Source organism: Bos grunniens, chromosome 13, assembly GCF_055505025.1.
Source record: "Bos grunniens cultivar Pamir isolate PY7600 chromosome 13, Bosgru_T2T1.0, whole genome shotgun sequence".
NCBI lineage: Eukaryota > Metazoa > Chordata > Mammalia > Artiodactyla > Bovidae > Bos > Bos grunniens.
Window position 1 is genome coordinate 83,617,150 of NC_141177.1, and position 15,920 is coordinate 83,633,069.

A 15,920-nucleotide genomic window follows, 5' to 3' on the forward strand; every position below is an offset into this window, starting at 1 on the left:
AGATTATTTTGTTAGGTAAAAAGCAAAACATTCAATACCTGGCCTGCATTATCTAATATTTTAATGCCTATCTGTATTTAAGTTTAAAAAATATTTAGTAATTTATTTAGCTGCACCTGATCTTAGTTGTGGCACATGGGATCTCTTTCTCTGACCAGGGACTGAACCTGGACTCTAGATGACCAGGAAAGTCCCTGTCTGTTTCTAATTTTGGATTTTGAAATTGTGCATAATGACAGAGGGAGAGGAGTTTGAAATAAGGGTAAAAATTATACTTAGGAATATAAAGTTTATTAAATGGTGAACAGTTGTCTCTTTACCCTCACTGAAATGTAAACAAAACAAAAGGAAACACTATCTAAATACATTAATTAAGTCTTTGGGAAATATCTGGTTCAAATATCAAAAATATTACCAAAATGAGATCTGTAAAGTGAATTCTTGTATCAATACCAAGAACTGATGATTTAGTTAACAGGTTTTCTTGCCTTGAAGCTGAACAATAAACTCAAAGGACATCTTTGCTGCTTTCCAATTTCTTCTTTAGAGTAAAAACATATCTTGACTAAATGTGTTAAGTGCATGCATACAATTAGTTCCTGATTTCCCAGGTTTCAAATACAAAAGACAACAGATATTTGTTCATAATAAACATGGCTTAGATTTTTAGCTTTTCTCTTTAAGGTTGAGAGTTTGGAGGTTTTAATAGTTTCTTATTATCAGGGCATTATCTCCATCTGGAATTTTCTGTTTCTCTTCTTCATCTGTTCTATTCCTGTCTCCATATCCGAGTAGCTCTAAAGTGCAATATGGCATATTCTTAAGTCTTCCTACTACAAAATGCTCCCAATTCAGTTCAGTTCAGCCACTCAGTCGTATCTGACTCTTTGTGACCCCATGGACTGCAGTACCCCCAGTTTCCCTGTCCATCACCAATTCCCAGAGCTTGCTCAAACTCATGTTAATCAGGTTGGTGATGACATCAAACCATCTAATCCTCTATTGTCCCCTTCTCTTCCTACTTTCAATCTTTCCCAGCATCAGGGTCTTTTCCAGTGAGTCAGTTATTCGCATGAGGTGGCCAAAATATTGGAGGTTCAGCTTCAGCATCAGTCCTTCCAATGAATATTCAGGACTGATTTCCTTTAGGATTGATTGGTTGAATGTCCTTGCAGTGAAAGGGACTTTTAAGAGTCTTCTCCAACAACATAGTTTAAAAGCACCAATTCTTTGGCACTCAGCCTTCTTTATGGTCCAACTCTCACATGCATTCATGACTACTGGAAAAACCATAGCTTTGACTAGACAGACGTTTGTCAGCAAAGTAACAGCTTTGCTTTTTAATATGCTGTCTAGGTTGGTCATAGCTTTTCCTCCAAGGAGCAAGCGTTTTTTTCATTTCCTGGCTGCAATCACCATCTACAGTGATTTTGGAGCCCCCCAAAATAAAGTCTCTCACTGTTTTCATTGTTTCCACATCTATTTGCCATGAAGTGATGGGAGAAGATGATATGATGTTCGTTTCTTGAATGTTGAGTTTTAAGCCAGCTTTCTCACTCTCCTCTTTCAATTTCATCAAGATGCTTTTCAGTTCCTCTTTGCTTTCTGCCATAAGGTGGTGTCATCTGTACATTTTAGGTTATTGATATTTCTCCTGGCAATCTTGATTTCAGTTTGTGCTTCATCCAGCCTGGCAGTTCGCATGATGTGTTCTGCATAGAATTTAAAAAGCAAGGTGGCAATATACAGACTTGATGTACTCCTTTCCCAATTTGGAACCAGTTCATTGTTCCATGTCTGGTTCTAACTGCTGCTTCTTGACCTCCATACAGATTTCTCAGGAGGCAGGTAAGGGGGTCTGGTATTCCCAACTCTTTAAGAATTTTCCAGTTTGTTGTGATATAGACAGTCAAAAGATTTGGCTTGTTCATTAAGCAGAAGTAGGTGTTTTTCTGGAACTCCCTTGCATTTTCGATGATCCAATGGGTGTTGGCAGTTTGATCACTGGTTCCTCTGCCTTTTCTAAGACCAGCTTGAACATCTGGAAGTTCTTGGCTCACATACTGTTGAAGCCTGGCTTGGAGGATTTTGAACATTACTTTGCTAGCATGTGAGATGAGTGCATTTGTGTGGTAGTTTGAACATTCTTTGGCATTGCCTTTCTTTGGGATTGGAATGAAACGGACCTTTTCCAGTCGTGTGGCCACTGCTGAGTTTTCCAAATTTGCTGGCATATTGAGTGCAGCACTTTCACAGCATCATCTTTTAGGATTTGAAATAGCTCAACTGAAATTCCATCACCTCTACTAGCTTTGTTCATAGTGATGCTTCCTAAGGCCTACTTGACTTTGCATTCCAGGATGTCCAGCTCTAGGTGAGTGATCACACCATCATGATTATCTGGGTCATGAAGATCTTTTTTGTATAGTTCTTCTGCATATACTTGCCACCTCTTCTTAATATTTTCTGCTTCTGTTAAGTTCATACTATTTCTGTCCTTTATTGTATTCATTTATGCATGAAATGCCCCCTTGGCTCTAGGTGAGGGATCACATCATCATGGTTACCTGGGTCATTAGAGAGGAGAGTGAAAAAGCTGGTTTAAAACTCAAAATGTAAAAAACAAAGATCATGGCATCTGGCCCCATTACTTCATGGCAAATAGATGGGGAAACAATGGAAACTGTGACAGCTTTTATTTCTTGGGATCCATAATCATTGCAGATGGTGACTACAGCCATGAAATGAAAATATGCTTGCTCCTTGGATGAAAAGATATGATCAACTTAGACAGCATATTAAAAAACAGAGACATTGCTTTGCCAGCGATGTCCATCTAGTCAAAGCCATGGTTTTTCCAGTAGTCATGTATGGATGTGAGAGTTGGACTATAAAGAAAGCTGAGCTCTGAAGAATTGATACTTTTGACCTGTGGTGTTGGAGAAGACTCTTGACAGCCCCTTGGACTGCAAGGAGATCCAACCAGTCAATCCTAAGGAAATCAGTCTGGAATATTCATTGGAGGGACTGATGATGAAGCTGAAGCTCCAATAATTTGGCCACCTGATATGAAGAACTGACTCATTGAAAAAGACACTGATGCTGGAAAAGATTGAAGGCAGGAGGAGAAGGTTGGTTAGTAGAGGATGAGATCATTGGATGGCATCACTGACTCAATGGACATGAGTTTGAGTAAGCTCTGCAGATTGGTAATAAACAGGGAAGCCTGGTTTGCCACAGCCCATATGGTTGCAACGAGTCAGACACAACTGAGTGACTGAACTGATAAGATCTTTTCTTGTATAGTTTGTCTGTTTATTCTTGCCCCTCTTCTTAATATCTTCTGCTTCTTTTAGGTCCATGCCATTTCTGAGTAGAAGGACTTGCACTCATCTCCTCTTGGGAGAACTCCAAAATTGCAGCTCTCTGCTGAAAAACTATTGACAGGAGAAAGTTGGGTCCCACCAAATAAAGATACCTCATGTCCAAAGGCAAAAAGAAGCCCCAACAAGATGTTAGGAGGGGCAAAATCACCTTTAGGATCAAACCCCATTCCCTCCAGAGATGCTCAGAGGGCTTAAACAAAACCTTGTGTGCACCAGGACCCAGAGACCCCACAGAGACTGAGCCAGACCTGCCTTTGAGTGTTTAAATGTCTCCTGCAGAGGCATGGATCAGCAGTGGTCTGCCACAGGAACAGAGCCTCTGGCTGTAGCAGACCTGGTACATGCAGAGTGTGGCATAAACCATCTTGCAGGAGGTATCCATTAGCCCCTCAACAGAGCTGCTAAGCAGATGACCCATTAACTGCTGAACAATTATACCAAAGAAATTCTCACACTGTTCAGAAATTTCTAGGCCCCACAACAGATTTCCAAACCCGGGGATCCAGCAAAGGTACTGAGAACCCCCAGGGATTTGACTTTGGAAGCCAGTAGGATTTGATTACATAGTTTAGACAGGACTGGGGAAACAGACTCTTGAAGGGCACAAAGAAAATCTTGTGTGCACCAGGACCTGGGAGAAAGGAGCAGTGTCCCCACAAGAGATTGAGCCAGACTTGCCTGTGAGTCAGACTCCAGGAGTCTCCAGTGGAGGTGTGGGTCAACTGTGGCCTCCTGTGGGGTCAGGGGCACTGAATACAACAGTGCATGGATAAGTCTGTTTGAAGGAGGTCACCATTACTGACATTAACCCTACCATAGTTAAGCCTCAGGACAAACAACAGAGAGGAACACAATAGTCCTCCCACTCCCATCAACAGAATATTGGATTAAAGATTTACTGAGCATGACATCGCCCGTCAGAACAAGACCCCTACAATCAGTCTCTCTCATCAGAAAGCTTCCATAAGCCTCTTGTCCTTATACATCAGAGGGCAGACAGAATGAAAACCACAATCACAGAAAACTAACCAAACTCATCACATGGATCACAGCCTTCTCTAACTCAATGAAACTATGAGTCATGCCATGTAGGGCCACCCAGTACAGACGGGTCATGGTGGAGAGTTCTGACAAAATGTGGTCCACTGGAGAAGGGAATGGCAAACCACTTCAGTATTCTTGCCTTAAGAACCCCAGGAACAGTATGAAAAGGCAAGAAGATATGACACTGAAAGATGAGCTCCCCAAGTCAGCAAGTGCCAATATGCTACTGGAGAAGGGTGGAGAAATAACTCCAGAAAGAATGAAGAGATGGAATCAAAGTGAAAAGAACACCCAGTTGTGGATCTGACTGGTGATGGAAGTAAAGTCCGATGCTGTAAAGAGCAGTATTGCATAGGAACCTGGAATGTTAGGTCCATGGATCAAGGTAAATTGGACGTGGTCAGTCAGAAGATGGCAAGAGTGAACATCAACATTTTAGGAATCAGTGAACTAAAATGGACTGGAATGGGCAAATTTATTTCAGATGATCATTATATCTATTACTATGGGCAAGAATCCCTTAGAAGAAATGGAGTAGTCCTCATAGTCAACAAAAGAGTCCGAAATGCAGTGCTTGGGTGCAATCTCAAAAACTACAGAATGATCTCTCTTCATTTCCAAGGTAAATCACAAGGTAATTCACTATCATAGTAATCCAAGTCTATGCTCCAACCACTAATGCTGAAGAAGCTGAAGTTGAAAGGTTCTATGATGACCTACAAGCCCTTCTAGAACTAATACCCCAAAAAGATGTCCTTTTCATCATAGGGGACTGGAATGCAAAAGTAGGAAGTCAAGTGATACCTGGAGTACCAGGCAAGTTTGGTCTTGGAGAACAAAATGAAGCAACGCAAAGGCTAACAGAGTTTTGTCAAGAGAAGGCACTGGCCATAGCAAACACCCTCTTCCAGCAACACAAGAGGTGACTCTACATATGGATGTCATCAGATGGTCAATATCAAAATCAGATTGTTTATATTTGCATCTGAAGACGGAAAAGTTTACATTGAGTCAGCAAAAACAAGACTGGGACCTGACTGTGGCTCAGATCATGAACTCCTTTCTCTCTCTGGCTATCCCACAATTTGGGTTGCTATTTCACATTAGTTCCCTCAGATTGCCCTCCGGGCATTTGGGCCCAGTCCTTATCCTAAGCGATACAGCCCACGCCTTCCTGTTCAGTCCCCACTTGCTGGTGGTGGCTCCGAGCACTGGGAGTTGCTGTTAGGCACATAATCTGTGGGTTTTATTTATTTATTTTTCCTCCCAGTTATGTTGCCCTCTGAGATTCCAAAACTCCCCACAGACCCGCTGGTGAGTGTTCCCTGGTGTTTGGAAACTTCTCTTTTAAGACTCCCTTCCTGAGACAGATCTCCGTCCCTACCTGCGGGGAGCTGCCCGTGAGAACGGGGTCCTTTGTCTGAAGGACACAGCTCTAGGAGCTGCCTCAGTCCTTGAGTGTTTGCTTGCAAACATAGCTCTCTGTCCCGCCACCCCAGAGATTAGGCGATTATTTACTGCAGACACCTGGAGTTCTGGACAAACTTCTCACGCACACAGAAATGTTATCTGGTGTAAGAAATAATAACAGGGTGCCATTCCCATGCTCTCAAGATTTCTTGTAACTGTTTGTAAGATGTATAGGTCAACCAAGAAAAAAGTTAACTGTCTTGTCTGTCTCACGCTCTCCTGTATAAATATAAGATGCTGAATAAAGCTGGTGTCAGACCGCTTCCCTTCGTGGAGACGTGTCTGAACCTCTCGACCCCATCTTTGTTGTAGAATTCTTTTGCTGTAGTTTTCTTTCTCAGCTGCGCCGTGCACGTTCTCGGGACCTGATCGACTTTGCCGGCTGGCACCGGCACCTACCTCCTTTGTCTCTCTTTTTATCTTTTATATTTTGTCCTACCTCCTTTTGAAGACAATGGGCTGCGTTTCTGGGTGCCTGCTGTCCTCTGCCAGCATTCAGAGGTTGTTTTGTGGAATTTGCTTAGTGTTCAAATGTTCTTTCGATGAATTTGTGGGGGAGGAAGTGGTCTCCCCGTCCTATTTCTCTGCCATCTTAGGACCGCCTCCAGATCATGAACTCCTTATTGCCAAATTCAGACTTAAATTGAAGAAAGTAGGGAAACCACTAGGCAACTAGGTATGACCTAAATCAAATCCCTTATGATTATACAGTGGAAGTGACAAATAGATTCAAGGCATTAGATCTGATAGACAGAGAACCTGAAAAACTATGGATGAAGGTTTGTGACATTGTACAGGAGGCAGTGATCAAGACCGTCTTCAAGAAAAAGAAATGCAAAAAGGCAAAATGGTTGTCTGAAGAGGCCTTACAAATAGCTGAGAAAAGAGGAGACACTAAAGGCAAAGGAGAAAAGGAACGATATACCCAAAATGCTCTAGACCATTGAATATTTAATGTTTTCTGAGCATTATTTCAATCATTACTATTTAATGTTATTAACACCTCGCTCCTTAAGAGTGGAGACACACTTTTACTGATCTCATGGAACCTAGCACAAAGCCTACACACAATACATGCTCCACAAAATTTGTTGACTGAAATGAAGATATCAGCTGGTTTACTCCAATATCTAGGGCCTGATTATTATTAGAGACTACCTAACATCACACTTGATATCTAAACTTGATTCATGAGAGTTTTGTTTTTTCTTTTCATGTACAATTTGCCAGATTTGTAGCACACAATTGCTTTGAATAAAATTTATGCCCCTCTCATTTCCAGTTTCCACTTAACCCTACTTTAAAACTGACATGCTTGCCAGGTTCCCAAATATCATATAATCAGAGAATATAGTCAAACAGTGAGGGGATAAGTAGTTATAGAAAGGGAGCTATTGTATTTAGAGTTCACTGAAGAATTTTTATAATTTTGGGGTGGCTGGTCTTCATCACAGCAGTTTGTACTCCAAGGGAAATCACAGGGAATCATCAAATAAACTGCATTTGCCACTATGAAATGTCCTTTTTGTGACCTGCAGTATGTATCTACGGTTTTTCATATTCATCTGGCATTTGGATTTCTTCTCTGTATTTATATTCTTTTCTGTTTTCTTTATTGGGCTATATATCTTTTTATTAATTATTTGTAAAATTTCTTGAATTTCAGGAATACTAAACCTTTATGTGGTGTAAATATTTCAGGTCATTTTACAGTTTGGCTTTACTTAAAATTATCTAACTGGGTAGCAAATTTATCAGAATCCCTTTATGGATTTAGTGTTTCTTTTGTTACTCAGGAAGGTTTTCCCCATCAGATGATCATAAAAGTATCATCCCAAAACTTTTCCAAGAGCATTTACTATGGTATGCTTTTTTTACTAGTCGATCTGAAAATTATTTTGGTATATAGATTGAGTCAGAGGTATTTATTTTTTTCTCGAAGGAGAGGAAATTGTCCTAACATTATTGTGGATTCATCAAATTGCTCCCACAGATTTGAGATGCCGTTTCTGGACATTATTAGTGTGCATCAATATTCAAGCTCTCATGCATGACCACCCTTAGTATAAGTGCATGCTGAGATGCTTCAGTCATGTCTGACTCTATGTGACCCTAGGGACTGTAGCCCACAAGGCTCCTCTGTCCATGGGGTTCCCCAGGCAAGAATACTGGAGTGGGTTACCATGCTCTCCTCAAGGGCATCTTCCTGACCCAGGGATCGAACTTGCAGTCTCTTACATATCTTGCATTGGCAGGCAGGTTCTTTACCACTAGCACCACCTGGGAAGCCCATCCTACAAGTGAGGCAGTCATAATTAATTCTGGCCAGCGAATCATGAGCTGAACCAGGATGTGCTACTTCTGGACTAAGGAAGCCTGAAGCCCCTTGCAGCCCTTTTCTTTTCCCTTTCCCTGCTGTAATCACGGAGAAGGCCTTGCATTGAGATGGCAGAGTTGTGAGAATGAAGCAGCCTGGATTGTGTAGAGCCTGCGTAATGTTCAGTTTCCCCAGAGTATCTTAGACAGAAGTGGATTTTACACGACATAGAAAGGAGCTTTCTGAGTCAAACCTCCAAAATTTGGGAGGTTTGTTATTTGTTAATGCAACCTAAATCTACCTTATCTTGTTAACTATACCACCTTTAACATATATAAATATCCACATACATATAGTTTCATTTCTTGAGTCTTTACTTTGATCCATCCATCTATTTGCTTGTTCTTATACAAATACCTCCCTGCTTTACTGTAACTTTATAGCAGATTTAATACTCAGGCAAGACCTACATCACTGTTTTTGTTTTTTTTTTTTTTAATTCTGTTAGCTTGACTTAAGCATCAGCTTTTTAAAATAAAATTTTAGAATGCTAGGTAAAAGAACTTGGTTGCATTTTGAATCCTATTGCATTGGATTTATAGATTAATTTGGGAAAATTGACATAACCATACAAAATCCTCTAGCTTTCTTCATATGTCTTGCATGTTTCTCTCCTTCTTTCTTTAGGTAGTTTTATAGATTTTGTTGAGATGTTTGTCCATATTATATTTTAAAACTAATTCTTACTGGTATAGAAGAAGAGAATTGATCTGTGTCTATTTCTGTTGTATGCAGCTTTCACTGAACTCACTTATTAGTTCTGAAAAAAATTAATTGATTTTCCCAAGAGGTCATCCAGGAGTTGCTGTTTCTTAGAGGCCTAGCAAGGCTCCTTATGGGTTCATTTCTAGTCACTATCTTGGGACAACTCAGCTTATTTGAATCATCTATGGCTTCTTCTACCATCTGTTCCAGGAAGTGTCCTATTTAATAATTCTCCCTCTTGTTCCTATAAGACATTTAGCAAATCTGTTTGTGTAATTCAATTCCTGTGCTATTATTACTTTATGGACTAATTTTTACAGCACTGTGTAGCTTATTTAATATTTCCATACCAGTTTCCCCATCCTCTTGTGAAAACCACTGTGCGTTACTTCTATGCCCTATTATTACAGAGTTTACAACCTAAATACAATCTCCTCAACCCGCATTGATTATCTTCATAATATTAAGCCCTATATTACCAATTTTACCTTTTACCAAGGTCTTTGTTCATTACCATGTATTTGAACTTTCTACCATTGGACTATTTGTTACCTCACTTTCTTTTCCTATTAGGAACCATGCACTTTTGTATAACCATAGCTGCCTCATAGTGCCATCATTGGAAACTACCCTAGGGACAAAAACTCTTTTTCCCATTACCATGTACCAATCTTCTATAAACTGTGATCCCATGCTTTAAATGCAAAGAAGGATTGAACACTGGCATTTTATTTATCTCATTTAATCTTAAAGCCACCATCTGCAGTAGGCTCTATTATTACCTGCATTTAAACAGAAAACTGGTGTTAAATGATTTTAGCCCCAAGTCACAAAGGTAAGAAGGGTCAGGCCAGTGCCATCCCTCATGTATGCCACCCCACCACATTCACTTGCCCACACATTCTTGCTAGACACCTTCCTACTAACTCTAGTCTGAAGGCCATTTGTGTTAGAAATAAGAAAGAGCTTCAGCCATGATACTCTCTTTCACTTTGCAAATTTTCCAGCCTACACAAAGGTAGAGAGAATAGCAAAAATGAACTTAGATTCAGCTTTGATTGATGTGGTGCCACTTTTGTTTCATGCATCTTCCTTCTAACCCCCCAAATTTTATTTCTGCTGTACTTTAAAGTGAATTCTAGACATCATATCATTTTACTCATAAATAATTTACCATCTGTAACTAATAAAGACTTTATAACATATAGTCATAACACTATTATCACACCCAACAAAATTAATAGTAATTTCCTAATATCAGATTCTATTTTTAAGAAAAAAAAATTTTGCCAATCATATACATATACAAAAGAAAGACAGTGAAGTCACTCACTCGTGTCTGACTCTTTATGACCCCACTGCCAAGCTCCACTGTCTTGTGGATTTTCCAGCAAGAATCCTGGAGTGGGTTCCATTTCCTTATCCAGGGGATCTTCCCAGCCCAGGGACTGAACCAGGTCTCCCGCACTGCAGGCAGACTCTTTACCGTCTGAGACACCAGTGAAGCCCTTTACATATATAAGGGACACTGAAAAGAATAATAGAATTTCTGTGTATGCTATTTCTTTTTAAAAACAAAATATTTTCCACTGAGTTTATAGGATTGATCTGTAAAAGATAGCTGATTTTTGGTAACATTTATTTCAAGGACTTCATCCAAATTTGCAATGGTTTGTAAATTTGGGTCCTATACTTTGAGGATAAGGACTGATTCCAAATAGAATTGAGCAACTACAATTAACAACTAATTCAGGTATGATATCTTGACTTCCTACTTTTTCATTCCAGTCCCCTATGATGAAAAGGACATCATTTCTTTGGTGTTAGTTCTAGGAGGTCTTATAGGTCTTCACAGAACCATTCAACTTCAGCTTCTTTGGCATTTGTGGTTGGGGCATAGACTTGGATTACTGTGATACTGAATGGTTTGCCTTGGAAACGAACAGAGATCGTTCTGTCATTTTTGAGATTGCACCCAGGTATTGCATTTAGGACTTTTTGTTGACTATGATGGCTATTCCATTTCTTCTAAGGGATTCTTGCCCATAGTAGTAGATATAATGGTCATCTGAATTAAACTCACCCATTTCAGTCCATTTTAGTTCACTGATTCCTAAAATGCTGATGTTCACTCTTGCCACTCCTGCTTGACCACTTTTAATTTGCCTTGATCCATGAACCTAACATTCCAGGTTCCTATGCAATACTGCTCTTTACAGCATCGGACTTTACTTCCATTACCAGTCACATCCACAACTGGGTGTTGTTTTCACTTTGGCCCCGTCTCTTCATTCTTTCTGGAGTTATTTCTCCACCCTTCTCCAGTAGCATTTTGGCACTTGCCGACTTGGGGAATTCACCTTTCAGTGTCCTATCTTTTTGCCTTTTCACACTGTTCCTGGGGTTCTTAAGGCAAGAATACTGAAGTGGTTTGCCATTCCCTTCTCCAGTGGACCACATTTTGTCAGAAATCTCCATCATGACCTGTCTGTGTTGGGTGGCCCTACACAACATGACTCAGACTTTCACTGAGTTAGACAAGGCTGTGGTACATTTGATTACTTTAGTTAGATCTCTGTGATTGTGGTTTTCAGTCTGTCTTCCCTGTAACGAATAAGGATAAGAGGCTTATGGAAGCTTCCTAATGAGAGAGACTGACTGTGGGGGAAAACTGGGTGTTGTTCTGATGGGCGGGGCCATGCTTTTTAATCCAAATTTCTTTGATGGGTGGTGCTGTGTTTCCTCCCTGTTTGTTGGCCTGAGGCCAAATAACCCAGATAACCACAATGGTGTGATCACTTACCTAAAGCCAGACATCCTGGAGTCTGAAGTCAAGTGGGCCTTAGGAAAGATAACTAGGAACAAAGCTAGTGGAGGTGACGGAATTCCAGTTGAGCTCTTTGAAATCCTAAAAGATAATGCTGTGAAAGTGTTGCACTCAATATGTCAGCAAATTTGGAAAACTCAGCAGTGGCCACAGGACTGGAAAAGATCAGTTTTCATTCCAATCCCAAAGAAGGGCAATGCCAAAGAATGTTAAAAGTACCACACAATTGCACTCATCTTAAAGAAGAAAAGTTAAAATTTTACATAACCTCCCACTGCTTATGCCTCTATAACTCAGCCTGCTCCTTGCAAAGTCTGGATCACATAGGTCTCAGAAAATGAGGACTCACAATACAAGGAACTAGAGCTTATTTCACTCACCCTTGTCCTGCTGTTTGCAATCACCCAGCCCCTGCAGACCCACAAGCCTGCTTAATTATGCCTGTTCGTGTGTAAAAACTTTATAACTCCTTTGTTTGGGGCTCAGAGCTTGGATTGTTAACTCCTCTGGGCCAGCCGGCATAATAAACCTGAGATCTCCAACTCTCCAAGTGTGGTGCTTGGTTTCTCATAGTACTGGTTTCTGCAACAATCTCACATGATAGCAAAGTAATGCTCAAAATTCTCCAAGTGAGGCTTCAAAAGTCTGTGAACCAAAAACTTCCAGATGTTCAAGATGGATTTAGAGAAAGCAGAGGAACCAGAGATTAAATTACCAACATCCATTGGATCATTGAAAATGCAATAGAGTTCCAGAAAGACATCTACTTCTCCTTTATTGACTACGCCAAAGCCTTTGACTGTGTGGATTACAATAAACTGCAGAAAATTCTTCAAAAGATGGGCATACCAGACAGCCTTACCTGCCTTCTGAAAAATCTGTATGCAGGTCAAGAAGCAACAGTTAGAACCAGACATGGAACAGTGGACTGGTTCCAAATTGAGAAAGAAGTACATCAAGGCTGTATTGTTGCTGTAAGGAGAGTGCAGAGAAAAAAAGAGCAAGCCGGGCAGTCAGGCAAGAAAAGGAAATTTATTAGAGAGAAAAGAGAGGGCGACTGGCTCTTAAGGAGAACCAGCGTTCTCCCTTTATGACGGAGTCCTTCTTATACCCCACCAATGAAAAATTATTTGAAGGGATGGTCACATAGCCGGAGGTCTGGAATCTGGTCCTCTTGCAGATTTGAGAAGTTAGGCACCAGTGAAATAACATGATGCCATTTGGACAATTTGGTCAGTCTCACAGAACACTGTGATTTATTCTTTGTTTGCGAGGTTGACATAATGAGCCATTTTATCAATGAGACCCCATGTGGGTCCTATCAGTCATCCTGCTTATTTCACTTATGTGCAGAGTACATCATGAGAAACGCTGGGCTGGATGAAGCACAAGCTGGAATCAAGATTGCCAGGAGAAATATCAATAACCTCAGATATGCACATGACACCATCCTTATGGCAGAAAGTGAAGAGGAACTGAAGAGCATCTTGATGAAAAGTGAAAGAGGAGAGTGAAAAAGCTGGCTTCAAACTCAACATTCAAAAAATGAAGATTGTGCAATCTGGTCCCATCAGTTCATGGCAAACAGATGGGGAAACAACAGAAACAGTGACAGATTTTATTTTTTGGGCTCCAAAATCACTGCAGATGGTGACTGCAGCCATGAAATTAAAAGACGCTTGCTCCTTGGAAGAAAAGCTATGACCAACATAGACAGCATATTAAAAAAAGAGACATTACTTTACCAAAAAGGTCCATCTAGTAAAAGCTTTGGTTTTTCCACTAGTCATGTATGGATGTGAGAGTTGGACTATAAATAAAGCTAAGCACTGAAGAATGGATGCTTTTGAAGAAGATTCTTGAGAGTCCCTGTAAGGAGATCAAACCAGTCCATCCTAAAGGATATCAGTCCTGAATATTCATTGGAAGGACTAATGCTGAAGCTGAAGCTCCAGTACTTTGGCCACCTAATGTGAAGAATTCACTCATTGGAAAAGATTCTGATGCTGGGAAAGATTGAAGGCAGGAGAAGGGGATGACAGGGAATGAGATGGTTGGATGGCATCACTGACTCGATGGACATGAGTTTGAGCAAGCTTCAGGAATTGGTGATGGACAGGAAGCCTGGCGTGCTGCAGTCCACTGGGTTGCAAAGAGTCAGACACAACTCAGAACAACTCAGCTGTTGTTGTTATGTCAGCTAAGGTATGATTGTCTCTGCCGGCAAAATTCACCTTTCTCTTTCTCACCTGTAAGTACAGATTGGATACTGATCTCATGTTCCTTGCAATACTCTTAGTTGTATAGTTGTCTTTAAGCCCAGGACAGAAATGACTGTTTTTCATGATAAGTGGACCACACTATGCTTTACATATGTAATAAATTCTTTTAAACCACACTTTGTAAAAGCACACCTGGCCTCTAATGGTAATTGTCATACATTCTTGGGTGTGGTAATCTCAAGGTACAGATGCATCAAACGGGTATCTGGAAAGAGATTTGCAAATAATTTAAGGTTACTCTCATTTTGGATCTGACAAATGTGTAGCCAAGAGGAGCTCGAGGTCCATTTTATTGCAACTGGCACTATTCCTATAAACTGATTCATTTTATCTGTTAGCATCCATGCTTTAAACAATATTTTTTTGTGTGAAATTAAATTCATTTTTGTAAAAATTAAAACTGCACGGTCTGGTTTCATTATTTACTATTAGGCAGTGCTACTTCGTTATACACATGCAAAGAGTACTTAAAATTTCCTCTCCTTTTCAGTAAGGGATGCCCAACGCATCCCTTCTTTTTCATTACAGTAAAACAGTTTATTTGCAGTCCACTGTTGCTATTTTTGCTATCATTGAATAGAGGATGCATATTTTAATTATTGGCCACTTTTCTCTTTAGAAAGAAACCACATGCGCCAACCCGTTACTTGGCGGTAGCCAGTGAGGCTCTGATTATGCAACATTGGGTCACTGCTTATCTTCAACACTGCCGTCCGGAAGAAAGGACGGCCGTTGCCAAGGCAACCGACGCCCCGCGCAACGGCGAGTCTAGGCGGAAGGGGGCGTGGTCTCGGTGGCCCGGGCCTGTAAGAGGCGGGCCGCCGCCGGCGCAGCGGGCCGGGTAGGTCTGCGGGCCGGGCGGGCCTCTCGGCGCACCATCTGGGAAGGCCGGGTCTGCGAGCCCGCCGCGCCCTTCTCCGTAGCTCCGGGAAGAGCCCGGCTCTGCGTCCCGGTATGGCGGGCGGGCGCCGCGGCCCGCTGTTCGCGGCGCTCCTGGCCGCCTGGGTCGTGGCGGTGGCGGAGGCGGAGGCCGACCTGGAGCAGGCCGCGCTGCCGCCGGAGCGGAGCCTGGTGCGGCCCATGACAGCTTCCAACTGGACGCTGGTGATGGAGGGCGAGTGGATGCTGAAATTGTGAGTGTGCCTGCCCGCCCCCGCCGCACGGTTCCAAGCCAGCACTGCCCAAGGTCTCGACCTGGGCCCAGACCCACGCAGACAGGGACTTGCCTGGCCTGGCTGAGCCCAACCTCCCCGCTGCGCAGGCGTGTCTGGCCTGCCCCATGAGGGCCCTGGGTGTAGGGCGTCACCCTGCCTGGCTTCTCCGCTGCTTTGGGAGGAAGTGTTTTATGGCTGGGGTGGGTAAGCGGTTTACCCAGGGGATGAAGGGGAACAGAAATCCTAAGGGATTGGATTTAGGTCCTACCTGAATTGTCTAGTGGTTTTCCCTACTTTCTTCAATTTAAGTATGAATTTGGCAATGAGGAGTTCATGATCTGAGCCACAGTCAGCTCCCAGTGTTGTTTTTGCTGATTGTATAGAGCTTCTCTATCTTTGGATGCAAAGAATATAAACAATCTGATTTCTGTATTGGCCATCTGGTGATGTCCATGTGTAGCATCTTCTCTTGTGCTGTTGGAAGAAGGTTTTTGCTGTGACCAGTGCGTTTTCTTGGCAGAACTCTGTTAGACTTTGCCCTGCTTCATAATGTACTCCAAGGCTAAATTTGCCTGTTACTCCATGTATTTCTTGACTTCCTACTTTTGTATTCCAGTCCCCTATAACGAAAAGGACATCTTATTTGGGTGTTAGTTCTAGAAGGTCTTGTAAGTC

At 41.7% G+C, this 15,920-nt stretch overlaps 1 protein-coding gene across 1 annotated transcript in view; it reads left to right on the plus strand.

Moving 5' to 3' along the window:
* The first annotated feature begins 14,925 nt into the window (after positions 1–14,925).
* The window catches only part of TMX4 (thioredoxin related transmembrane protein 4), a 60,263-nt gene continuing 59,268 nt past the window's right edge, over positions 14,926–15,920 (plus strand). Inside the window, exon 1 of the mRNA XM_086335159.1 lies at positions 14,926–15,224. Within this exon, the coding sequence (XP_086191285.1) occupies positions 15,046–15,224 (179 nt within the window). The 5' untranslated portion in view covers positions 14,926–15,045. The remainder of the gene's footprint in view (positions 15,225–15,920) is intronic.